Below are 26,562 nucleotides of genomic sequence, written 5' to 3' on the forward strand. Positions count from 1 at the left end.
CTCTCTCTGTATGTATGTATGTGTGTGTGTGTGTGTGTGTGTGTGTGTGTGTGTGTGTGTGTGTGTGTGTGTGTGTGTGTGTGTGTGTGTGTGTGTGTGTGTGTGTGTGTGTGTGTGTGTGTGTGTGTGTGTGTGTGTGTGTGTGTGTGAGTGAGTGATTGAAAGAGAGAATGTGTGGGTGAGTAGTTGACTGAGGGAGAGGGTTCTTCAGAGACATGCCCAGACTATCCGTTTCTCTTTGACTTGATTTGTGGAGGCACTCAAATAACCCAAACCCATGCAGGTACAGCATTGTGCTGTTTCTATTGCAATCTTAATTGTAGGTGCAGACAAGGAGGGAGTTGAGGCCAAATTTGGGATGGGTGAGATTTGGACAGTGTTTGTTTTGGACAATATTAGGTTTATATGTTATGATGGCTAATCCCATGTTCCATATAATCCTGTGATGTTTTTATAGATATGAGTTGACTACAGTCTTTCGTGACAGATTTGTTTCTGGGTGCCAATATTATGAGTTGACTGACTTTAGATGGGCAATGTGGGTGTCTTTATGCAAAGGTAAATGAGTGATAAAGTCACAAACCAGGGAGTGGGAGTGGACTTGTCACCCCTGTAACGAGAACAACTTTTTCAGTATTGCTCGATTCAAAACAAATTAAAAACTAAATGTATCAGCAGTGTGTGGGCAAGGTCACATTGTGGGCGAGAATAAACTAGATGACAAGAAATGAGGAGCAATATTATCCTCTCTCTTGCCTTGAAAATGACATGGAGGGATTGAATTAATGTGCTGAATCATTGTTCTGTTTGTACTCTGAAGGTAACGAAAACTCCTGAAAAAAATGACTTTCTGCACTCGCATACTGCTAGTCAAGCAGTATAGACATGACTAAATGCAAAAAGTTATAAAGCAACAGCTCCCTCTAGCGACAGGACTCCTCTACTACAACAACAACAAATGTAACCTTTATTTAACTAATTCTTATTTACAATGACGGCCAAACACGGACGACCCTGGGCCAATTGTGCGTCGCTAATAGCGGCCGGTTATGACACAGCCTGGATTTGAGCCAGGGTGTCTGTAGTGACGCCTCTAGCACTGAGATGCAGTGCTTTACACCGCTGCGCTACTCGGGAGCCCCATTAGTGCCCAATCAGCTGTAAAGAAGCACTCTATTGCATCATCAAGGGCACATAAAAGGGCCAATCCACAATTGAAACAATACCAAAGCAGGCACCCCACCTTTAAATATGAATGAACACAGTACATAAATTAAACAAAGCTAATGAGTTTCATATTTATTTATTTATTTTTCAATCTATGTATTTTGAAATTTCTCTCTCATATATATATATTATAATAACATACAGTTGAAGTCGGAAGATTACATACACCTTAGACAAATACATTTAAACTCAGTTTTTCACAATTGCTGACATTTATTAATAGTAAAAATGAGATGTTGCTTCAATCGATCCACATAATTTCCCTCCCTCATGATGCCATCTATTTTGTGAAGTGCACCAGTCCCTCCTGCAGCAAAGCACGCACACAACATGATGCTGCCACCCCCATGGGATGGTGTTCTTCAGGTTGCAAGCTTCCCCCTTTCTCCTTCAAACATAACGATGGTCATTATGACCAAACAGTTCTATTTTTGTTTCATCAGACCAGAGGACATTTCTCCAAAAAGTACAATCTTTGTCCCCATGTGCAGTTGCAAACCGTAGTCTGGCTTTTTTATGGAGGGTTTGGAGCAGTGGCTTCTTCCTTGCTGAGCGGCCTTTCAGGTTATGTCGATATAGGACTCATTTTACTGTGGATATAGATACGTTTGTACCAGTTTCCTCCAGCATCTTCACAAGGTGCTTTGCTGTTGTTCTGGGATTGATTTGCACTTTTTGCACCAAAAGTACGTTCATCTCTAGGAGACAGAACGCGCCTCCTTCCTGAGCGATCTGACGGCTGCGTGGTCCCATGGTGTTTATACTTGTGTACTATTGTTTGTACAGATGAACGTGGTACCTTCAGGTGTTTCAAAATTGCTCCCAAGGATGAACCAGACTTGGGGATGTCTACATTTTTTTTTTCTGAGGTCTTGCCTGATTTCTTTTGGTTTTCTCATGATGTCAAGCAAATAGGCACTGAGTTTGAAGGTAGGCCTTGAAATACATCCACAGGTACACCTCCAATACACAGGTACACCTCCAATTGACTCAAATTATGTCAATTATCAGAATCTTCTAAAGCCTGACATCATTTTCTGGAATTTTCCAAGCTGTTTAAAGGCACAGTCAACTTAGTGGATGTGAACTTCTAACCCACTGGAATTGTGATACAGTGAATTATAAGTGAAATAATCTGTCTGTAAACAATTGTTGGAAAAATTACTTGTGTCATGCACAAAGTAGATGTCCTAACCAACTTGCCAAAACTATAGTTTGTTAACAAGAAATTTGTGGAGTGGTTGAAAAACTAAGTGTTTGTAAACTTCAGAATTAAACTGTACATATCTTTTTTTTTATTTTATGTTTAATATTTCACCTGAAAAAAAATACAAAAGTACACCTCATGATAAATAAGTAAATAATTCCATAAATATACATCTTGGTCCATCTGTCATACTGCATTAAAGAATCAGCTGTTTCGATACATTGTGGTTACATTAGTGTTGTGTCACACTTACTCCATTAACCTATAGCATCCCATTTGATGGTGACATATTGTAATAATTCACATACAATATATTTACAAATAATTTGTCTTCCGTTATTTGAAGACACTAAAGGTCACCCTAAACATACTGTATATATTTATCCCATACACAAAAAAAATCCAGGTACAGTAGAAGCTTCTCAAAATATGTTATGGGATCCATGGTTTTGAATTACAATGACAAGTGCACTTGAGTTTCTTTCAGTTCCACCAGTCTCTTTAGGTCAGGGGTGTCAAACTAAATCCCTGGAAGGTCGTGTGTTTGCTGTTTTTTGTAATTTTCTTTCAATGTGTGTCAAATTAAGGCCTAGAGAACTAGATGAGAGGAGCGAAAACCCGCAGATACAAGGCACTCCAGGAATTGAGTTTGACACCCTCTAGTTTAGGTCATGTTCATTATTTAATTACTCAGTCAGACAGAGTAAATCAGATTAGCAAAATTGTAAATACTGTATTACAGCAGATATGTGATAGAGAAAACAGCATTATATTAACATCATGAGGTGATAATAAATTAAATGTCTTTTTTATTTAACTAGCAAGTCAGTTAAGAACAAATTCTTATTTACAATGACTGCCTAGGAACAGTGGGTTAACTGCATTGTTCAGGGGCAGAACCACAGATGTTTACCTTTTTTTTCTACTGTGTTATTGACTTGTTAATTGTTTACTCTATGTGTAACTCTGTGTTGTCTGTTCACACTGCTATGCTTTATCTTGGCCAGGTCGCAGTTGCAAATGAGAACTTGTTCTCAACTAGCCTACCTGGTTAAAAAAAGGTGAAATAAAAAAATAAAAACATTTAAAAAATCAGCTCGGGGATTCGATCTAGCAACCTTTCGGTTACTGGCCCAACACTCTAACCACTAGGCTACCTGCCTCCCCGAAGAGAAAGTTGCCATTTATCTGGGAGGAAAAGTAACAAGAAATATTGTTTAACGTGACATCCACGGAATGTCAACTTTAAATACATTGATTGAAGCAGGATCAGCAGAGCCAAAACCATTGATTGAATTGGAACAAATATGTCCCAACGACTCCATTTGATGTTTCAGTGTGACCAAATTCAACAGTTCTGTACTATCTGTAACTTAAAAAACAACAACTTGAGATTACCACCATAAAAGCAGTTTATTAGGTACACCACCCAGTTCACAAAAAAATGGATCGTTCTTACAGACAGTGAGTCTGATGGCCTGCTATATAAAGCAGACAGACAGGCATCAGGTTACTGTTCAATTGAACGTTAGAATGGGCAAAACGAGTGACCTAAGCGACTTTGAGCGTGGTATGATCATTGGTGCCATGTTTGCCGTATCCAGGATCTCAGAAACGCCCGCCCTCCTGGGCTTTTCATGCGTGACAGTGTCTAGGGTTTACCAAGAATGGGGCAACAAACTAAAAACAGCAGTCCTGCGGGTGAAAAACAGCTCGCTGATGAGAGGGGTCAAAGGAGAATGGCAAGAATTGTTCAAGGTAACAGGTGGGCCACAAATAGACTTATAACAGAGCAGTACAACAGTTACGTGGCGAAGGGCATCTCTGAACGCCGAACGACATCTCTGTGCACAACATGTCGATCCTTGTCAGGGATGGGCTATTGCAGCAGACAACACCGGGTTCCACTCCTATAAGCTGAAAACAAAAAGAAGCAGCGGCTCCAGTGGGCACGCGATCACCAACACTGGACAACTGAGGAGTGGAAAAACGTTGGCTGGTCCGCCGAATCGCGTTTCCTGTTGCGTCATACTGATGGCAGAGTCAGGATTTGGCATAAGCAGCATGAGTCCATGGCCCCATCCTGCCTGGTGTCAACGGTACAGGGCGGTGGCGGTGGTGTAATGGTGTGGGTAATATTTTCCTGGCACAAGTTGGCACAAGTTAGGTCTCTTGATACCAGTTGATCAACATTTGAATGCCAGAGCATATCTAAACATTGTTGCTAAACAGGTGCATCACTTCATGGCTACTGAGGGGTCCAACCCGGTACAAGATGGGTGTACCCAAAAGAAAACTGTCCACTGAGTGTATATTCAAGCTTATGAAGTTTCCTCACTCTCTCTTTTGCAAAATGCACAGTCTTGCAGACAGTTTACAGTTGGTCCTTGCTGAACAAATTAAGTGACCTGCTCACGTCACATCAGCATCGAAAAGCTCGACAGACAAACAAAGATGAGGTTTGTGTTGTGTGTGCTTTTGTTAGACAGCTGCCATATTTGCAGAGTGAGACAGACGGCACAGCACAGCACAGCAGAGCAGACAAGACACTGTCCTACAGTAGAACACACCGTTCCTAACCAACTCAGCCTTGAGCCCTGCCCTCGGATTCTGGTCACCATGGTAACTGTCACAGCCCATCCATCATGGCCAGAAGGTCATCCCCTTTACTGCTGGCACTCAATGGGCACGGTTCGCCAGCCTCCTCCGTAAAGTCCCCCATGATCTTGACCAGCTCTGCATTGGCTTGATGGTTCTGACAGAGAAGGCAAGCCACAAATGGCAGATCTGAAAGGTCTCGTTTGGGGAGGGGCTTATGTTCGATTACGGTACATCTTGTTCGACTGGCCCATCATGATCCTAGTGCATGTCAGATAACTTACAATCCTTAGCCTGTCAATTACAGAAGCTATTCAAACTGGGCAGCAGGTCTGATCATGGGTTGTTCGTAAGTGGTAAGAGATGACCGCACGGAGGGAGTAAGTCTCCTGTGACAGGTTTTCATGGGGGACCATTTTGACAGTTACACCACAGCATGTACAGTAGGACAGTCTCAATCTATGAAATGCTTCCATATCATCCCTTCAAGTTACATAAAAGCATGTTATATAGTTGAATATTTATCTAGCCTCTGTGACAGAAAGAATACAGGTTAGAATTAACTTTACCTTAGTCGCTTGGATTTTTATGACATCATATGCAAACTCGTCTGGTCTCGATATCAAGGCCTCCCTGAGAGGAAGACAAATCAACATTATTGTTAAAGGCCCAGTGCAGTGAAAACGTGATTTTTTCCCTGTGTTTTACACACTACATGACCTAACATACATGGCCACCTGCTCATCTAACATCTCCTTCCAAAATCATGGGCAATAATATGGAGTTTGTCCCCCCTTTGCTGCTATAACAGTCTTATGGGAAGGCTTTCCACTAGATGTTGGAACATTGCAGCGGGTCACTGAGGTCGGGCACTGATGATGGGCGATTAGTCCTGGCTCGCAGCCGGCATTCTAATTCACCACAAAGGTGTTCGATGGGGTTGACATCAGGACTCTGTGCAGGCCAGTCAAGTTCTTCCACACCGATCACAACAAACCATTTCTGTATGGACCTCGCTTTGTGCACGGACGGGGGCATTGTCATGCTGAAACAGGAAAGGGCCTTCCCCAAACTGTTGCCAAAGTTTGAAGCACAGAATCGGCTAGAATGTCATTGTATGCTGTAGCGTTAAGATTTCTCTTCACTGGAACTAAGGGGCCTAGCCCGAATGAAAAACAGCCCCAGACCATTATTCCCAGTTCACCAAACTTTACAGTTGGCACTATGCATTGGGGCAGGTAGCATTCTCCTGGCATCCGCCAAACCCAAATTCGTCCTTCAGACTGCCAGATTGTGAAGCGTGACTCATCAGTAAGGAACACGTTTCCACTGCTTCAGAGTCCAATGGCGGCAAGCTTTGAACCACTCCTGCTGACGCTTGGTATCGCGTATGGTGAAATTAGGTTTGTGTGCGGCTGCTTGGCCAAGGAAACCCGTTTCATGAAGCTCCCGAAGAAGAGTTCTTGTGCTGACGTTGCTTCCAGAAGCAGTTTGGATCTCGGTATTGAGTGTTGCGACTGAGGACAAACTATTTTTACACACTAAGCGCTTTAGCACTTGGCGGTGCTGTTCTGTGAGATTGTGTTGCCTACTACTTCGTGGCAGAATCATTTCTGCTCCTAGATATTTCCACTTCACAATAACAGCACTTACAGTTAACCGGGGCAGCTTTAGCAGGGCAGAAATGTGACGAACTGAGTTGTTGGAAAGGTGGCATCCTATGACGGTGCTACTTTAAAAGTCACTGAGCTCTTCAGTAAGGCCATTCTATTGCCAATGATTGTCTATGGAGATTGCATGGCTGTGTGCTCGATTTTGTACTCGTCAGCAATGGGTGTGGCTGAAATAGCCGAATCCACAAATTTGAAGGGCGTCCACATACATTTGTATACATTTCCACAGTAATACTGTAAAAATTACAATAATGCCCTTTTAGTGGCAGAGCCATTTGAAAAGACTGGCTGAAATATCAGCCTGTTTTGGTGGGATAGAGTTTTGGATTGCCTGGTGACATCACCAAGCGTAAATTAGTTAATAGCCCAATAAGAAAGACAGTTCATAACCTCTCTGCCAATAATAGCTCGTTTTCAGTTTCCCCTCCCCACTCAGACCACTCCCAGACAGTCCTAGCACAATTCTAGGTTGAGAATTTGCTCTGCTAAGAAGCTAGTTTTGTTTCTTTTTGACAATTTTTATTGGAAACACTCACAGTAAAGTACTTAATTGTAAGCCAGAAATAATTTGAAATTGAGATGAAAACTGCTACACTGGACCTTTAACACTGATACTGATTTTTAACACTAGTCTAACTTATCATAATTCAAAAATCCGGTTCAGTTCGTTTCATCATGTTGTGAGGAGTACTGTTGTAATTCCTTTTTGAATGTTTTTTTATTTACCCCTTACCCCCTAATTTCATGACACCCAATTGGTAGTTACAGTCTTGTCCCATTGCTGCAACTCCCATACAGAATCGGGAGAGGCGAAGGTCGAGAGCCATGCATCCTCCGAAATAACAACTCACCAAGCCGCACTGCTTCTTGACACACTGCTCCCTTGACCTGTAGGCCAGTTGCATCCAATGAATTGCATGATTTAGCTGTTTAGGGCATTTCCCATTGAATTTAAGGCTGGTTTCCATTACAATTAAGGCTTAATTACAGAAGGCTAGGCAGAATACTGCCCCCTTTGGAGGAATTGCGTGCCCATAGTAAACTGAAAAAAAATCTGTCCAAAATTGCTAATATATGCATATAATAATTATTATTGGATAGAAAACACTCGAAAGCTTCTAAAACCGTTGGAATTATGTCTGTAAGTATCGCAGAACTCACAGGGCAGGCATTCTTCCAAACTAGTTTTGTGATCATGAAAGTTGGGGCAACTTTGACGTGATCGCCCCCACCCTTCCCAACCAGCTATGGATCTGGGGACACTTTATATGTCTTCCACTAGATGTCCTCATTCAGTAGAGCGTTTAATCGTTCAAATCCCGCAAGTTTTGGCCTTATGGGAGTGAATTGAGTGAGTGCCGCGAGAAAATACCTGTGCGTTAGGGCGCGAATTGGTCCCATCCATTCCTTTGTTCCAGCACTCCGGAGGAGAACTAACAATGACCGGTTGAATTGAAAATTGTTTTGTACGTTTAGAACATCCTAAAGCTTGATTCTGCACTTAGTTTGACCTGTTTAGTCGACATAAAATATGTAATTTTGAAGTTTTGACCAGAGGACATTTTGGGTGCATTTCAGCTCATATTGTTAGCAGATGCTAATACAAAGACACAAGACTTGAAACCAAACAATGTTTTGGGTAAGTATGAACCCTTCCAGTACATTCTGAATGAAGACCATCAAAGGTAAGGGAATATTTATGCTGAAATTGTGTGTTTCTGTTGACTCCAACATAGCGGAGAAATATTGCTTATATCTGAGCGCCGTCTCAGAATATAGAATAGTGAGCGATTTCTGTAACGTTAAAAATAAATGTAACAAAGCGATTGCATTAAGAAGCAGGGTATCTTTCTAACTGTATGTAGAACATGTATATTTAGTCAAAGTTTATGATGTCTATTTACGTTATATTGCGGCGCTACCTATATTTTCTGCGGACATTTTTCAGTATTTTCTGAACATGAATTCAATGTAAATGGACATTTATGGATATAAATGGCATATTACTGAAAAAAAAATGTAAGAAAATAAATACAGCATAGTGATTAAGCATAATTCCAACGCAGAGTTTTTGGATGTCCCTGACATGTGTGTTTCTACCGGATGGCTTACACTGTACCTGTGGGTAAACAGAAGCCAAGCACTTGACAAGCTGAAATACAATGTAGCATCACGGGGGAGGCAAATAAACCTGTCTCTGTGTAAATTATTCACAAAACAATTTGCAGTGACTTTGAGCTACCATGTTGATTTAGGCCTACAGTATTTGACCATTGACCACAGTAGAGGAAATAGTAGAGAATTTAGTAGTCTCCGTGGGGGTAAGTCCAGGAACGTCAATGGTTGTCAATACAGTGTGGAGCAGCACATACATGTTAGTGCCCAGCTTGATGACCCTCTCTCCAAACATCTCAAATCATCCCTCGCGGAGAACACTGGTGTAGTTCCCACCGTTACGGAACTGCAGTCTCTTCACCTCTTCGCCATTGCAGCTGAACATTCTGATGGTAGCAAAAAAATACAGACGCGCAAAATATTCAGCAAAAATACTGGTGTTTATCGTTGTCTCTGATTGGGAACCATATTTAGGCAGCCATATTCTTTAAGTATTTTGTGGGTGATTGTTCCTGTCTCTGTGTTTGTTGCACCAGTTAGGACTGTTTTCGGTTTTTCACGGTTCTTTGTATAAGTATATTGTTCACGTCATCATCTTTATTAAAGATGTTTATAAATAACCACGCTGCGTTTTGGTCCGCCTCTTCTTCACCAGAAGAACACCGTGAACAGAATCACCCACCACAACAGGACCAAGCGGCGTGGTGACAGGCAGCGGCAGCAGGAGCAGCGAAATCCAGATTTCTGGCCATGGGAGGAAATATTGGACGGTAAAGGACCCTGGGCACAGCCAGGAGAATATCGCCGCCCCAAAGAAGAGCTGGAGGCGGCGAAGGCGGAGAGGCGCTGGTATGAGGAGGCAGCACGGCGACGCAGATGGAAGCCCGAGAGTCAGCCCCAAAAATGTATTGGGGAGGCACACAGGGAGTATGGCGAAGCCAGGTAGGAGACCTGCGCGAACTTCCTGTGCTTACCGGGGGGCTAGAGAGACCGGGCAGGCACCGTGTTATGCTGTGGAGCGCACGGTGTCTCCAGTGCGGGTGCATAGCCCGGTGCGGTACATACCAGCTCCTCGTATCGGCCGTGCTAGAGTGGGCATCGAGCCATCGAAGCCGGCTCTACGCATCTGGTCTCCAGTGCGTCTCCTTGGGCTGGCTTACATGGCACCAGCCTTGCGCACGGTGACCCCGGTTCGCCTGCATAGCCCAGTGCGGGCTATTCCACCTCGCCGCACTGGCAGGGCGACCGGGAGCATTCAACCAGGTAAGGTTGGGCAGGCTCGGTGCTCAAGAGCTCCAGTGCGCCTGCACGGTCCGGTCTATCCAGTACCACCTCCACACACCAGCCCTCCGGTGGCAGCTCCCCGCACCAGGCATCCTGTGCGTGTCCTCAACCCAGTACCACCAGTGCCAGCACCACGCATCAGGCCTACAGTGCGCCTCGCCTGTCCAGCGCTGCCAGAGCCTTCCTCCTCTCCAGCGCTGCCGGAGTCTCCCGCCTGTCCAGCGCTGCCGGAGCCTTCCTCCTCGCCAGCGCTGTCGGAGTCTCCCACCTGTCCAGCACTGCCGGAGCTTTTCTCCTGTCCAGCGCCGCCGGAATCTCCCACCTGTCATGAACTGCCAGAGTCTCCTGCCTGTCATGAGCCGCCGGAGTCTCTCACCTGTCATGAGCCGCCGGGGTCTCCCGCCTGTCATGAGAGTCTCATGAGAGTCTCCCGCCTGTCATGAGCCGCCAGAGTCTCCCGCCTGTCATGAGCCGCCAGAGTCTCCCGCCTGTCAGCATGGAGCAGCCAGAGTCGCCAGTCAGCATGGAGTAGCCAGAGTCGCCAGTCAGCATGGAGCAGCCAGAGTCGCCAGTCAGCATGGAGCAGCCAGAGTCGCCAGTCAGCATGGAGCAGTCAGAGTCGCCAGTCAGCCAGTCTGCCATGATCCGCCAGTCTGCCAGGATCCGCCAGTCTGCCAGGATCCGCCAGAGCCGCCAGGATCCACCAGAGCCGCCAGTCTGCCAGGATCCGCCATTCAGCCAGGATCCGCCAGTCAGCCAGGATCCGCCAGAGCCGGCAGTCAGCCAGGATCCGCCAGAGCCGCCAGTCTGCCAGGATCCGCCAGAGCCGCCAGTCTGCCAGGATCCGCCAGTCTGCCAGGATGCGCCAGTCTGCCAGGATCCACCAGAGCCGCCAGGATCCGCCAGAGCCGCCAGTCTGCCAGGATCCGCCAGGATCCGCCATTCAGCCAGGATCCGCCAGTCAGCAAGGATCTGCCAGAGCCGCCAGTCAGCCAGGATCTGCCAGAGCCGCCAGTTAGCCAGGATTTTCCAGAACCACCAGTCAGCCAGGATCTGCCAGAGCCATCAACCTGCCTGAGCTTCCTCTCAGTCCTGATCTTCCTCTCAATCCTGAGCTTCCTCTCAGTCTAGAACTACCCCTCAGTCCCGAGCTAGCCCTCAGTCCCGAGCTACCCCTCAGTCCCGAGCTACCTCAGTCCCGAGCTGTCCCTCAGTCCAGTGGGGCCCTTTGTTAGGGTTACTAGGCCAAGGTCGGCGGCGAGGGTCGCCAATCTAAGGACGCGGAGTAAGCGGACTAAGACTATGTTGGAGTGGGGTCCACGTCCCGCGCCAGAGCCGCCACCCAGTGGGTTTAGGTGTGCGGCCGGGAGTCCGCATCTTTGGGGGGGGGGGGGGGTACTGTTACGCCCTGGCCTTAGTATTTTGTGTTTTCTTTATTATTTTGGTCAGGCGAGGGTGTGACATGGGTATTTATGTGGTGTGTTTTGTCTATGTTTTTTTTGTAGGTTATGGGATTGTGGTTAGTGAAGTAGTCCAGGAAAGTCTATGGTTGCCTGGAGTGGTTCTCAATCAGAGGCAGGTGTTTATCATTGTCTCTGATTGGGAACCATATTTAGGCAGCCATATTCTTTAGGTATTTCGTGGGTGATTATTCCTGTCTCTGTGTTTGTTGCACCAGTTAGGACTGTTTTCGGTTTTTCACGGTTCTTTGTATAAGTATATTGTTCACGTCATCATCTTTATTAAAGATGTTTATAAATAACCACGCTGCGTTTTGGTCCGCCTCTCCTTCACCAGAAGAAAATCGTAACACTGACATCATCTGTCTACACTTTCACATTGTTCAATCTCAAAGCTTAACTCATTTATTGTGTTTTAGAAACTTAAGCACAGCTGCACTCAATCCCTTGGCAAATAGAGCTGTGCTAAAAGCAAGCTTTTCTAAATTTAGACAGCTACTCATTCAACACCCTCAGTAATGCAATTAGCTGCAGATATGCAGGTCTAAATTAAGCTGACAACGTCTGCGAAAGGAAAGCAAATAGATGCCACCAAAAAGCACAAAACACAGTAAAAAACAACAACAATGGATACAGACATATTCAATGCATCTAATAAAATGTAGATTTTGCTCTATTGCAACAAACTTGGCTTTGTTGGATTCCATGTCATTTGGGTGTGGACAATTATAGCTGTGGAACCTGGGATGTGTGTTCCATGGGGCACAGGACCTGAGATCGGGAGGACAAAACGTTTGTTGGAATTCTGCACTTTGTCTTTGAGGAAGATGGACACCTGCATTTGGTGAGCAAAACATAGTGATAATCTTTGTATACTCTCTCATGGACAGACAAACATAAATTATACCATAGTTCTGTCCTGATACAACGGGATGCGTGAGATAACGAGCAGCATTAGTTCAGGTGCTTTTGACAAATCAAGATTTCGCAGGTGTTAGGCAAGAATTTAGTTCAGGGTTAACCGAGATTACACTGTGTATAAGTCATTATGATGGGGTTATAATGCATTGTAAAGGGATAGTTCACCCAAATTACAAAATGAAATACTGGTTTCCTTACTTTGTAAGCAGTCTATAGACAGCTTATTACAGCAATTTATCATTTGGTTTAGCTTCCTGGTTTAGCACTGTTTTCAAATGCTAACATTTTAGCAGTTGACACAAAGTCATGGTACAATTAACATTTTTAATCTCTGAAACCCATGAAAAGATGCCACACTCCCCCTTCGCAACACACTCATCCTCTGTTGAAAAAGTTAGACAAACTTCTGCGAGATCATGAACTCACCCTTATGTGCATGTCTTGAAAGAAGATGAGGAGCGTTTGCCGGATGAGCTGAAATTCGCCACTAGACAAGGGTGTGTACATCTATAAATAAGAACACAAAACATGCAGTGAATAAGAGATCATACTGAACACTCAGCGGAGGTTTGAGCAATTGAAGGGAAGTTTATTGTACCTCTATGTCTGTATGTCTCGTCAACCTGGCTGAGAACGCTTGCGGTGTCCTTCACAAAATCCTTGATGGTTGAAGGACACAAGGAGAATATCTTTGGCCCGCGGGCAGAGGAGCACCTGGTACTTGAAGGCCATGGTCATCAAGTCATACAGCTGTGTGCATGAACAACAGTCATATGGATGATGATGGGTTACTGTTATGCTCCAAAATATCTGCTGCCAGTTCATAATGTACACCAGATGGAGCCCTCAGCATACTTGAACAAACTAGGATCATGCTCTGCAGGTGGATTTATGCAACATTTAGGCTTATAACCAGCATTAATACTTCAAAATGCTGAAGTTATTCTGTTTGATGGCCTTTATAAAACTTTATAAACAACAGATAGAACTCTTCAAAATAGTCAAGCAATGATGGTGCAATAAAAGAGGAAAGCTTAAAAAAAATATAGGTCTACATGGGGTTTTAAGTGACTTGGGCAATTTCCCCAAGTACCTAGAAGTAAGACAATTAAAGCGTCACTGGGTACAGAGGAAGTGATTCTGAGAATGTAATGATAAAAATGATAATGTCGTCATGACAGCTACTCAGCTGACTTCAAAATGAGGTGAATGATAGTTAGATGTTGTTAGATAAATCCCTTCCTCAGAAAGAGGATAACAACTCGATCGCCTTTCACTTCCGATAAAGGGTCCTTTTAATCAGGGATGAATTGGATGAAAAAAGACAGATTACACATCCTTGTCCAATAAGGAACACCTATTTTGGTTTTCTATTGTAAAACCTTTTGAAATGTTTTGCTACAGCGTGTCCTGAACATGAACCAGGTGACACGATTCCATCCATACCTTGTCCATGCTGGCCTAGTTGAGTCTCATGATGGAGGCATGGGCCAGTCGGTCAAACACAGCTCCTGTGGCTTGAACAGCTCCTCCAAAAACGTTTTATTGAACATGGTGGTGATGATGTCATTCATAACTGGCAGAGTGAGGGCACAAGGTTGAGGTCAGGTCACAATTAGGGAACTGGAATAATGTCGGTCTGTAAAGTTAGACTCATCAAGATGGCATCATCAACATAAACATTAGGAGGTCTTTCCAACTTAAATACTTTAGATTTTTTTGTTTCACAAATCTGCCAAGACTGTCATTATTGGCTCTTCCTAACGTAGGCGTGCAAATTGGAAAGAGCCCATGATATAACACCGTCTTGATAGAACTGGGTCCATGTTCAACAAGTGTCTCTGAGTAAGAGTACTGATCTAGGATTAGGTCACCCTGTCCATTAATTATAATCTAAAAGGCAAAACGGATCCTGGATCAGCACTCCTACTCAGATGTATTATGATTCCGAGCCCTGGATTTAACTGTTGTTTGTAGATGTGAAGTCGCCCCCTTGTTTTTGATTATGACAACTGGGGTGTATTCAATACGGAAACCGTTAAAGAACCAAACAGAAGCAAACTGAGCAAACAGAATGGAACGGGGAGGGACCTACCTGAATTTGTCCAATAGAAACTGGGTGGGTGTAATTTGTGGAACGTTCCAACAGGAATCTGTTCCAAAAACTTTGGAAAGTACATGGTTTGCCAACAAACAAACGCATACAAAGCAGCATGATCAGTTCACCTAGCTAATTAGCTGCCGAAAAACGTAATTAAATAGCCCACTCCCTACAACGTTGTATGCTTTGTTTGTTGGCAACCTTGTTATGACGTTCTTGGAACAGATTCCTGTTGGAACGTTCCACAAATTATACCCACCCATAGAAACTCTCGTTTGCGTTTTCTGTTAGGAGTAAGTGGTTTCTGTTGCAAAACGTTTTGCAATAGAATCGGCGTAATGATTACACACCTGGCAGAGTCTACCTTTAAGCAAGCAGATGTGCATTCTATAGGCAAGGTTTAACGTCCACCTATTCCCAATTGACCGAAGAAAGCAACAGCCTTTTAAACCATCAGCAGCTTGCAAAGTTATTTGTTTGGGGTTATTTGATCTTGGGGGCAGAGGGAATGAATATCGCTGGGCAAAGATTTCATCCAGATTGTTCTACCAATGCAATACTCTGTTGGTTTCCTTGAAGGCCTCAAAGCAGAGCATGTAGGCCTAGAGATGCATTGCATGTGAAACATCAAAATACCTCTCCTTCTGTCATTCTCTATCCAATCAGCTACAAGTACAATGAAGAATTTGCAGGTTAAAACACAGGCAGGGAGACAAATGAATGCACTCCAAAGAATGGCAACCAGTTTGTGAACACAACAGTTTGTGAGCATGACAAAGTCAGTGATTCACCTGTTGGTCACCTGTTGGTCAGGTACAACCAGACAGCTAAACTAGCTAACTATAATGTTACCTTTCTTGGCTTTGTCAGCTGGAATATTCTGAGCTCCAAGATGTAGAGCATTTCTCCACTGAGATTAATAAAAAGCAGGGGTAGCATCCTCGAAGACATATTTGTCGTACTGTGCTGGATAGCTAGCTAGCAAAATATCCCCATTCTGTCTTGTTTAAGCGTATGTAAGCTTCCACTTGGTTGCCAGGTCATGAAGAAAAAGGACCAATCAGGTAGAATGTAAGCAAACGTGCAAATATTTGATTTGTTTTTGTTCACCTCAGAAATTGAGACGTAACCGTTCATGATAATTTAAATCTCAGTGTTATGAACGTCCCTGATACATCAGCCTGTAAATGATCCTGAAAAGGACAACATGCCATTGGAAACAAGAAAAAACAAAACTTTATTGTACATCTTTGGTTCATACATGGTGCTATGAATTCTTTGCGCAGTACTGTTTGAGAGTAGGGGGTCAAATTTAATCAATACAAAAGTTAAAATGTACATAGTATAACAATGACGATTTGTATCAACAATATGTGACATGAGGTTAATTTAACTTCCACTTGAAAATGTCTTCAATTGACTGTACAAGTCAAACGTCGCCATTCCTGATGCGAATTTCACGGGCCATCCTGCACATCTCAAAGAATCCACAGCAACAGGTCATCAACGCATCGTTGCATATCGTCCCCTGTAAGAAAATATGACAATCAAATATGATGAGAATGAATCAACCAAATATTTGACAGTTCAAGTTCCGCAAGCTAGGGAAAACCACTAGACTAATTTGTCAATATGTGTACTGATGAAATGGTCCCTTCCTGTCTTTCATAATAAAAGGGTTAGACTGGCTGGGACAGGAATGAGTTGCATTTCCTACTAGTGTGCATTAAAATGACATACTGAATGCATGAATGCCTCACCATTCCTAATTTCTTTATGCTCCTATTGGTAACATACCTGAATCCCATAGGTCAATCTCATGTGTGTCCTCATGGCTGTCATGCCTCCTGGAACACAGGCCAGGCATGCGTTCTCACCATACTTGTTAGCTGTGTAGCAACTCAATGCTAGTGGGCAGATGAAGCCCATGGCACCTGTATGACAACATTTTACCTTATTGTAAAATCCAAAAAACAGGAAACACTTTTTACTTGAAACACTTGACAACCATTAAACCCTATGGTATGGAACCAGGTAGGCCTACTTAGTGATGATATTTAAGGTCTTATTATTTGTCTCGATACTCACAGACTAGGATGTCACTGCAGCAGGAGCACAGCCCAGTGCTCCACTCGCCAGTCTGCACATTTGTCCCATAAGAGCCTGCTCCTGGCTGGTGGGTGATGACTGGGTTCGACATGTCAATCAAATGGGGTCAGCTTCAGTCACCTAAAAATGAACCACGTCCAACAGTGAGCACAGTGGTTGAAGTTTGATCATTTCCCCAATACAGCAATAAAACAAAACTAGCAGTATGTAAACTGTTGTGGGATGGGAAATGTTCATTGGTGTTTTTTCCTTCCTTCGAGATAATTGCATATAGGAAAGTTCACATAAAAGTTCCATACACTGGTACTCAAGTTATTCTTTTTTTGGTACTCAAGTTTATACACAGGTCCATTCATACCCTGAACCACCATCTTACTTCATATACTGCAACCCTCTTATGTATTGCAATAGGTTTTAATATAATTGCATATGTAAAATGAGACGTTGTTGTATTGGCATTTCATTAAAGACTAATAATAACTGTTATATTACTGTTATGCATCATCAAAATTGTACAAGGACAAGACGTTAAGACTCTGAGAAACTACTTCAAATACTTTATACTCTGGTGTACAAATATGCCAAATGTTGTAGATGATCAATTTGTACTTTTTCGCAGAAAGATGTAAACCTGAACATTTTATGTAGTTTATTGATAAGTAGTTACTCTATTGTAGCTTTTTCTACATACTTGAGAGCAGAGGAAAGAGCATGTCACTCACCTATCTTGTCTGCGGCTGAGCTTCTCCAGATCTGAGTCGAAACACTTTAACAGGAAGTTGTGATACTAAACCTGTGAACAAGCGCTGGTTACACACTCCTACTATGTTTCTCAAGACAACTCTCAACAGTAGTGCAAACACAAAAATTCACAGTAGAACAGTTAAGCTGATTAATAACCTCACCATTCCTCAGAATTATAGGTTTCAAGGTCAATTCACAGGTGAGAGATTGTGAATATAACCTTGGTTTAACATATGAGGTCGATAAACACCCAATATCTGATGTTCTTACAGTTCTCGTAAACACGATTGCAAGCTATGTTCAGGGAAGTCATCATATGATTAATCTTGCACTTCAGTTTCAACCACAGGGCGTAATGTTCTTATTTCTCATATCTTTCATTAGTATTTTAATCAGCATCAAGTAGTGTTTTATCTCTTTCAATTGGGGTAGTTACACTTCACCATACAAGTGACTACACGTGATCAAAGTGAAACACGCAACAAACAAAAAAAAGAGAGCAAACAAATGTATTGTATAATCTATTTTTATTAAATTCAATGATTAATTGTGGGTTTATTTGATCGTCTCAGATCACATATGCTGAGCACATAGATATTGCCCACACCAAAACCACATATCTGCGTCACTGCATTTATTGGGCCAAATGTGGTTTGATGATGCATCAACATGCATTGGGGACAGGAAGAATGAAGACTTAGTGTACTACAAACAATACGTTATTAATGTTTCTTATTACAGTATAGCAATACATGGGAAAATGTATTTTACATGGCCTGGTGGCATTGGTGGGTGGAGATTTCTCCTTAGGACAAATGGAATAGTCAAAAAGGAGCAAACGCCACCCACCTGAGGCACTGTGCCATGCAAAACTAATTTGCCCATTGAGTGCAAGACTGAATGCATCGAGTAAGACAGACATTGGATACTGTAGTAGTTTATTGGGTTCCTGTAGCTGCTGTTTTGGCTGGTTCTGCCAGTTTGGGGGGAGGGGTCTGCTTAATTTTCTTCCTTTGCTCCAGTTTCTGTTTCTGCACCTCTTTGAATACCTAAGAAAGGACACAGTCATATAAACCTACATCAAGAAGGCCAACAACAATGACAACAAAATGATAAAAGTCTTCAACTTTGCCTTGACTTTTACATTAAGTCATGCATTAGACTATTGGTAAAAGCCATGGTTCAACACCCTGCATATAGCAGAAAGATTAACAAGACAATTGCTAGTCTGGTCCCAGATCTGTTTGTGCCATCTTGCCAACCATACAGTACAAACTACTCTGGGACCAAGCTAGAAAATTGCACTAAGTAAAGTGAACAGAGTTTTGTTGTGTACCTTTATGCACAGGGCCTTCTTGGCCAGCCAGCGTCGGGTGGCATGTCTGTAGTACTCCGGGGGGAAAGTGTAGGTGATGCCCAGCTGCTGGCAGACATGTTCAAAGGCGTCATAGTGCGTCACCCTGAGGTGCTTGAGCAGCTTTTTTCTGCGGGTCAATGGCCATGAGCATCCATCGCTTGTTCGCTTTGTCCTGATACAAAGATGGGGGGCCAAAACACAGTCAGAGGTCAAATGGAGAAAAAAAATATGCGTAAAGCAAAAACAATATTTAAGGCTTGATTCAAACCGTGGGGCTGAAGAGCTGCACTGTAGGGCGATTGAAATGTAAAGGTAATTTCCGATTGAGCTGACTAATGCAGTGTTCACTGTGAATGAAGTCTCTGCGAAGACGGGAACATTGCCTTTACATTTCTATTGTGCTGTAACGCAGCTCTTCAAGACCACAGATTGAATCTAACCCCTAGTCTGGGAACATGTATTTTACATAATAGAGGAGTTGCTTTTCTTATTAAAAATAGCAGTGATTTTGAGACTGTCAAATCCAAACGGTCTAAAAGTGAGATACAGTATAGTGACAGACTGCCAAACCTTGGCTTCAACATTTTAGCTGTGCTAAAGGATAGTTATATTTTGCAATATGTCTGCAAAAATGTTGGATACAATGTTACGTGTATACGTTGTGACAGTACATTCCCAGCATGCAGCAGCACCACTACTACTCGATCAAATGTCATAGTGGGTGTACGCACTACACAGGAAATCCTGTTGACAAACCTCACACCAGACAGGGAGGGGATCGGAAATTAAACGTGTGGAAATAATATGCATTCACGTCATGGTTACTATAGGGACTTAAAATGACACAGTCTTGCATTTAGCCTTCAACCATACCCACCTTATTATGTTTGTGCAGGTGCTCCTGATAGTTTCGGATTTTGGAGGTCAAAATGGCCACTGAGAAGGTCAAGAAATGGGTTAAGAAGTGAACAAACGATTGCTGAAATAAGGTGGTTCCTCAGAGGAAAAGCACGGTTGTTCACTAGGTCCAAAACGGGAACCTACCCTTGACTTCTGTAGAGCTGCGGTCAGCTTCATCCCTCCAGACTTTTGCAATCAGCTGCTCTGTTTTCAATTTCAACTTTTCGCTCTGGTGACACGAAACATGGTGGTTTGATTATGCAATATCCAGCATAGGTGTAGAAAAATGGTCTTATCGTAATGTGAACTATAGCAACCAACAGAGGTATACACAAACTGTAGTTACTCTTATGAGCACAATGAGAAAGACTAGATGAATAGAATATAGTAACAAGGTGAAAAGAACATACATGGCTTGCTAGTTCCAGTGTCAGAAGTCTTTTGACCAGGTCATCAGCTCTGTAAACACATGATAACAGAAAAGATGTACAGTGGGGCAAAAAAGTATTTAGTCAGCCACCAATTGTGAAAGTTCTCCCACTTAAAAAGATGAGAGAGGCCTGTAATTTCAACTATGACAGACAAAATGAGAAAAATTTTTTTTCCAGAAAATCACATTGTAGGATTTTTTATGAATTTATTTGCAAATTATGGTGGAAAATAAGTATTTGGTCACCTACTAACAAGCAAGATTTCTGGCTCTCACAGACCTGTAACTTCTTCTTTAAGAGGCTCCTCTGTCCTCCACTCGTTACCTGTATTAATGGCACCTGTTTGAACTTGTTATCAGTATAAAAGACACCTGTCCACAACCTCAAACAGTCACACTCCAAACTCCACTATGGCCAAGACCAAAGAGCTGTCAAAGGACACCAGAAACAAAATTGTAGACTTGCACCAGGCTGGGAAGACTGAATCTGCAATAGGTAAGCAGCTTGGTTTGAAGAAATCAACTGTGGGAGCAATTATTAGGAAATGGAAGACATACAAGACCACTGATAATCTCCCTCGATCTGGGGCTCCATGCAAGATCTCACCCCGTGGGGTCAAAATGATCACAAGAACGGTGAGCAAAAATCCCAGAACCACACGGGGGGACCTAGTGAATGACCTGCAGAGAGCTGGGACCAAAGTAACAAAGCCTACCATCAGTAACAGACTACGTCGCCAGGGACTCAAATCCTGCAGTGCCAGACGTGTCCCCCTGCTTAAGCCAGTACATGTCCAGGCCCGTCTAAGGTTTTCTAGAGAGCATTTGGATGATCCAGAAGAAGATTGGGAGAATGTCATATGGTTAGATGAAACCAAAATATAACTTTTTGGTAAAAACTAAACTCGTCGTGTTTGGAGGACAAAGAATGCTGAGCATGGGGGTGGAAACATCATGCTTTGGGGCTGTTTTTCTGCAAAGGGATCAGGACGACTGATCCGTGTAAAGGAAAGAATGAATGGGGCCATGTATCGTGAGATTTTGATTGAAAACCTCCTTCCATCAGGAAGGGCATTGAAGATTAAACGTGTCTGAGTCTTTCAGCATGACAATGATCCCAAACACACCGCCTGGGCAATGAAGCAGTGGCTTCGTAAGAAGCATTTCAAGGTCCTGGAGTGGCCTAGCCAGTTTCCAGATCTCAACCCCAAAGAAAATCTTTGGAGGGAGTTGAAAGTCCGTGTTGCCCAGCAACAGCCCCAAAACATCACTGTTCTAGAGGAGATCTGCATGGAGGAATGGGCCAAAATACCAGCAACAGTGTGTGAAAACCTTGTGAAGACTTACAGAAAACGTTTGACCTCTGTCATTGCCAACAAAGGGTATATAACAAAGTATCGAGATAAACTTTTGTTATTGACCAAATACTTATTTTCCACCATCATTTGCAAATACATTCATTAAAAATCCTACAATGTGATTTTCTGGATTTTTTTTCTCATTTTGTCTGTCATTGTTGAAGTGTACCTATGATGAAAATGACAGGCCTCTCTCATCTTTTTAAGTGGGAGAACTTGCACAATTGGTGGCTGACTAAATACTTTTTTGCCCCACTGTACTGTATAGTAGAGGTATAGTACAACCGCTGAGTGTGCCTATATATTGTACAAATAAAGACATAGAATAACTATTTTAAACAGCATCATCTCATTGCTGTAGTTGTTTGGACATGGGAGAGTTGAACATACATGAGCCATGTCTGCATGACATAAAATACACTTTGTTTAAGTCTGGACAAATGAAATGTACATACGTTTGAGCGAGTGGAACAGCGGCATATTCCATTTTCAGCATTGTCTGAGGAAGATCACTCAACTGACTTTGCATCACTGATGGAAAAAAACTTAGACAGTAAATATCAAACATCCAAGTGGTCAAATAGTTGGTATAGTTGGTATTAGGTCCTCCATACCTGGCTTCTTCTTTCTTATGGCACGGGTATAGTTTCTCACAGGCTGAATGGTGAAATTCCCAATACCTGGTAAGAATTAAACAAATTATCAAACAATACATAATGACTCTTAGTCCATTGCTCTATGAACCATAGGACAGTGCCAGATTTATGCCTGCAACTACACTGAGCGCACGAAACATTAAGAACACCTACTCTTTCCATGGCATAGACTGACAAGGTGAACGCTACGATCCCTTATTGATGTCACTTGTTAAATTCAATTCAATCAGTGTAGATGAAGGGGAGGAGACAGGTTAAAGAAAATATTTGTAAGCCTTGAAACGATTGAGACATGGACTGTGTATGTGTACCATTCGGAGGGTGAATGGGCAAAACAAAATATTTGAGTGCCTTTGAATGGGGTATGGTAGTATGTGCTAGGTGCAACGGTTTGTGTCAAGAACTTCAATGCTGCTGGGTTTTTCATGCTCAACAGTTTTCTGTGTGTAGAACGGTCCACCACCCCTAGAACATCCAGACAACTTGACACAACTGTGGGAAGCATTGGACTCAACATGGGCCAGCATTCCTGTGGTAGTGCAGCTCAATATTAGGACGAGGTTCTTAATGTTTTGTACATTCGGTGTATGTGCCTGCATGAGAAAGTGTCCGTAAGCATGTTAAGCAGCAACATGGTTTGCAGTAAGAGTTAGGATGTCTTACTGTAGTAGTACTTGTTTGATGTAGGCCTACATTTTGTGAACTGTCGTGCAGAGATCATAGAAACAAGAGTTGAGTGTTACGTTCTGCATACATGATCAAGAGTGGTGGAGTGAGAAAAGCTGCTGCACACATTGCAGGGGGCCTGTGGGGAAAATAACTCTGGTTCCCACATCCTCTTCATAAAAACCACTTACTAGCAGACTGACTGATTACATGATGAGAAATGGATTAGTCATATGTCTGGGTTAAAATGGCATTAGCTTCGCACCAGTCTGGTTACAAATTATTCCTTTCATTTCAGCTGTTTAGACTAGCTAAAGTTATCACTACATTTGTATACAATAATGATCTATTTTTATGTCATCTATTTTTATGAAACCATATATTTAGCCTAGTTAGTATACACAGGATGATAAGGACAATGGAGTAGTGCTTGATGTCCCTATACAAAGCCCGTGTCACTGTGTACACAAAGAGAATAACTCTTGTGTACCTGTCCATAAATGTTGTTGTTGTTGTTGTGATTAGCTATCTGTACACTAGATATCCTAGATAATTGCTGCAGTGCCCTCTCCTGGCCTACCCAAGGAAGTACTCGTTACATGACTATTGAAAAAAAATAACATTTTTACGAGGTGTTATGATGATGATAAGTGGGTTTTTATGCTTGGGGTTTTTGTAGGTTTTTATAATCTTTCGAGGTCCTGCACACTCACCGTATTTCCCTAGTAAAAATCATCTCTCATCATCTCATATCTCAAACTATCAGGAAGCCTGAAAGAACAGGCTGAGTGAGCAGGGTTGCCATGTCTGCAGTTTTCCCAACTTTGAAAACTGATGCGGGTGAAAATGTATTGGTCGCGGGTTGCAGGTTTTGGGCTACTTCTAAATTTCACCGTGGCCACCATGGCATCTCTTTACATTTTTGTTTTTATTAATTTCACACTGCTACCCTCTAACCTCCGGAGAGCCTTACGGTTGTAGGCGGAGCAGTTGCCGTACCAGGCGGTGATACAGCCCGACAGGGTGCTCTCGATTGTGCATCTGTAGAAGTTTGTGAGTGCTTTTGGTGACAAGGTGAATTTCTTCAGCCTCCTGAGGTTGAAGAGGCGCTGCTGCGCCTTCTTCACAACGCTGTCTGTGTGGGTGGACCAATTCAGTTTGTCCGTGATGTGTACGCCGAGGAACTTAAAACGTATTACCCTCTCTCGTCGATGTGGATAGGGGGGTGCTCCCTCTGTTGTTTCCTGAAGTCCACAATCGTCTCCTTTGTTTTGTTGACTTTGAGTGTGAAGGTTATTTTCCTGACACCACACTCCGAGGGCCCTCACCTCCTCCCTGTAGGCTGTCTCGTCGCTGTTGGTAATCAAGCCTACCACTGTAGTGTCGTCCGCAAACTTGATGATTGAGTTGGAGGCGTGCACGGCCACGCAGTCGTGGGTAAACAGGGAGTACAGGAGAGGGCTCAGAACGCACCCTTGTGGGGCCCCAGTGTTGAGGATCAGCGGGGTGGAGATGTTGTTACCTACCCTCACCACCTGGGGGCGGCCCGTCAGGAAGTCCAGTACCCAGTTGCACAGGGCGGGGTCGAGACTCAGGGTCTCGAACTTGATGACGAGTTTGGAGGGTACTATGGTGTTAAATGCTGCGCTGTAGTCGATGAACAGCATTCTCACATAGGTATTCCTCTTGTCCAAATGGGTTAGGGCAGTGTGCAGTGTGGTTGCGATTGCGTCGTCTGTGGACCTATTGGGGCGGTAAGCAAATTGGAGTGGGTCTAGGGTGTCAGGTAGAGGAAAGAATGTGTTGAAAAGTTTACACTCTTTGGGTGCGTTTGTAAATTCACTCTGGTTATCTACTCCGATTTCAGAGCACTCTCATCTGAGTTTGCCAGAGTGCAGAATAACTGATGAATTTACGAACGCATAACACCCGTTGAATATGACCGTTATCTGTAAACGTAGTCAAAAAAAACACAATTCAATTGTTGCCAGCAGCACAGTTAGTCACCAACACTCTACATAATATGAAAATAGACCAACCAGCTCTGCTAGGGGGAGTAAAATGGTCAGAGTGAGGTGTTCTCTCGTTTGTGTATCGAAGTAGCAAACTTTAGCCAGTTAGCTTGGGTGCTTGACGACCTATGTGAGGTCAGAACACTTGGATTAACCCTATTGTACTCATAGCTTCCAGTGTACAGTCGTGGCCAAAAGTTTTGAGAATGACACAAATATTAATTTCCACAAAGTTTGCTGCTTCAATGTCTTTAGATATTTCTGTCAGATGTTACTCTGGAATACTGAAGTATAATTACAAGCCTTTCATAAGTGTCAAAGGCTTTTATTGACAATTACATGCAAGTTGATGCAAAGAGTCAATTGACCCTTCTTTTTCAAGACCTCTGCAATCCACCCTGGCATGCTGCCAATTAACTTCTGGGCCACATCCTGACTGATGGCAGCCCATTCTTGCATAATCAATGCTTGGAGTTTGTCAGAATTTGTGTGGTTTTGTTTGTCCACCCTCCTCTTGAGGATTGACCACAAGTTCTCAAATGGGATTACGGTCTGGGGAGTTTCCTGGCCATGGACCCAAAATATTGATGTTTTGTTCCCCGAGCCACTTTATTATCACGTTGTGGCACTAACTGATGGTTGTATGGGGAAGTTGTTTATGGCTCTATCACTTTCTACGTACTGAAGAAAGTGAAACAAAATGAATGAAAGCATAAACAAAACAAAATATAGTTATGCCCCCTTAATCATCTAATTGGACTGTATTCTATCTACGTCCATGGTCTTGGCAAAATGACCCAATCATGGCATTGTCTAATGTCATATCTAGGGCTTTCCTAATTTGCAGGGTGTTGCTTAGGGTACTATCCTAAGTTGATAACTATATGATAAGTCTACAGCTGTAAGGCACTAGTTTTGGTCAGTCTACAGGGATGACCTATGGACTTCTGAGAAGAAAACTGGTGAGTGCTGTAACTGTAGAGTTAAAGGCCTCAAAATAAATGTTCAACTTTTATAAGGCTGGTATTTTGCTCGGACCTTTAAGTGATCCTAGCTTAAATCCTAATTGGATGTTCCGTTGTGCATGTGAGTTTATGCATACGCAAGCACACATGTCAAGGGAAGGAAACCAAGTATCCTGGCAGATTACAACGTGTGCAGAATGAGTCTGACGTAGTCAGGTAATTTTCAGGTCAATGCCTGGATGTCAGTCAGAATTAGTGTCGAGGGAGTCTGTAATAGTTTTACTACCAGTCACTGTCTTCCACTATTGTAGTGGCGGTAGGTATGAAGAAGTCTACTTCATAACTATGTTATCCACGGATGAGCTAACCTCATGACGAAAGTACTCTAAGTATTAGACCAGTCGTACGTGGTGTCATCGTGGTTCATGACTCTAATAACTTTTCTCCTGAATGGAGGGTTCTATTTATTATTATGAATGGAGGGTGGACGAGCGATACGTCCTGGAAGTGTAGTTTCAGCATGACTCTCAATGTGAGAGGCGAGGTAAGAGGCGAGGTAGTCTGAGTGACCCCTCGAAGTATAGTGTTGCATCGTTCCACTTTTAACCAACGTTTAGTTGGCTTCAAAGCCCTTTTTAGATCATCAAACAATGTTTGAGAGATGAGTGATATTGTCGCACCCGAATCAATTAGCGCATGACAAGTTAAGCAGTCCTCCAGGACTGTTTCCATGTATGGGCGTTTCGATTCGTGTTTAGTGGACATATTCCCCACAAAGT

At 43.1% G+C, this 26,562-nt stretch overlaps 1 protein-coding gene and 2 pseudogenes across 2 annotated transcripts; all 3 read right to left on the bottom strand.

The window, feature by feature from the left end:
• Positions 1–5,063: 5,063 nt before the first annotated feature.
• LOC110501529 lies at positions 5,064–15,537 on the bottom strand (annotated as a pseudogene).
• A 260-nt stretch (positions 15,538–15,797) lies between these two features.
• On the bottom strand, positions 15,798–17,504 carry LOC110489105 (PLAC8-like protein 1). 2 transcript variants are annotated; one of them, XM_021561685.1, is made up of 4 exons: positions 17,418–17,504; positions 16,675–16,815; positions 16,384–16,520; positions 15,798–16,114 (listed from the first exon to the last, which is right to left on the bottom strand). In XM_021561685.1, exons 2-4 carry the CDS (start codon positions 16,784–16,786, stop codon positions 16,016–16,018), a joined length of 348 nt encoding a protein of 115 aa, XP_021417360.1. In that variant the 5' UTR covers positions 16,787–16,815; positions 17,418–17,504; the 3' UTR covers positions 15,798–16,015. The 2 variants fall into 2 exon arrangements, with proteins under 2 accessions (XP_021417360.1, XP_021417370.1); XM_021561695.2 differs by lacking the exon at positions 17,418–17,504 and adding an exon at positions 17,387–17,408.
• A 490-nt stretch (positions 17,505–17,994) lies between these two features.
• Positions 17,995–22,462, bottom strand: LOC110489095 (annotated as a pseudogene).
• Positions 22,463–26,562: the final 4,100 nt, after the last annotated feature.

The sequence above is a fragment of the Oncorhynchus mykiss genome, chromosome 2, assembly GCF_013265735.2.
Source record: "Oncorhynchus mykiss isolate Arlee chromosome 2, USDA_OmykA_1.1, whole genome shotgun sequence".
NCBI lineage: Eukaryota > Metazoa > Chordata > Actinopteri > Salmoniformes > Salmonidae > Oncorhynchus > Oncorhynchus mykiss.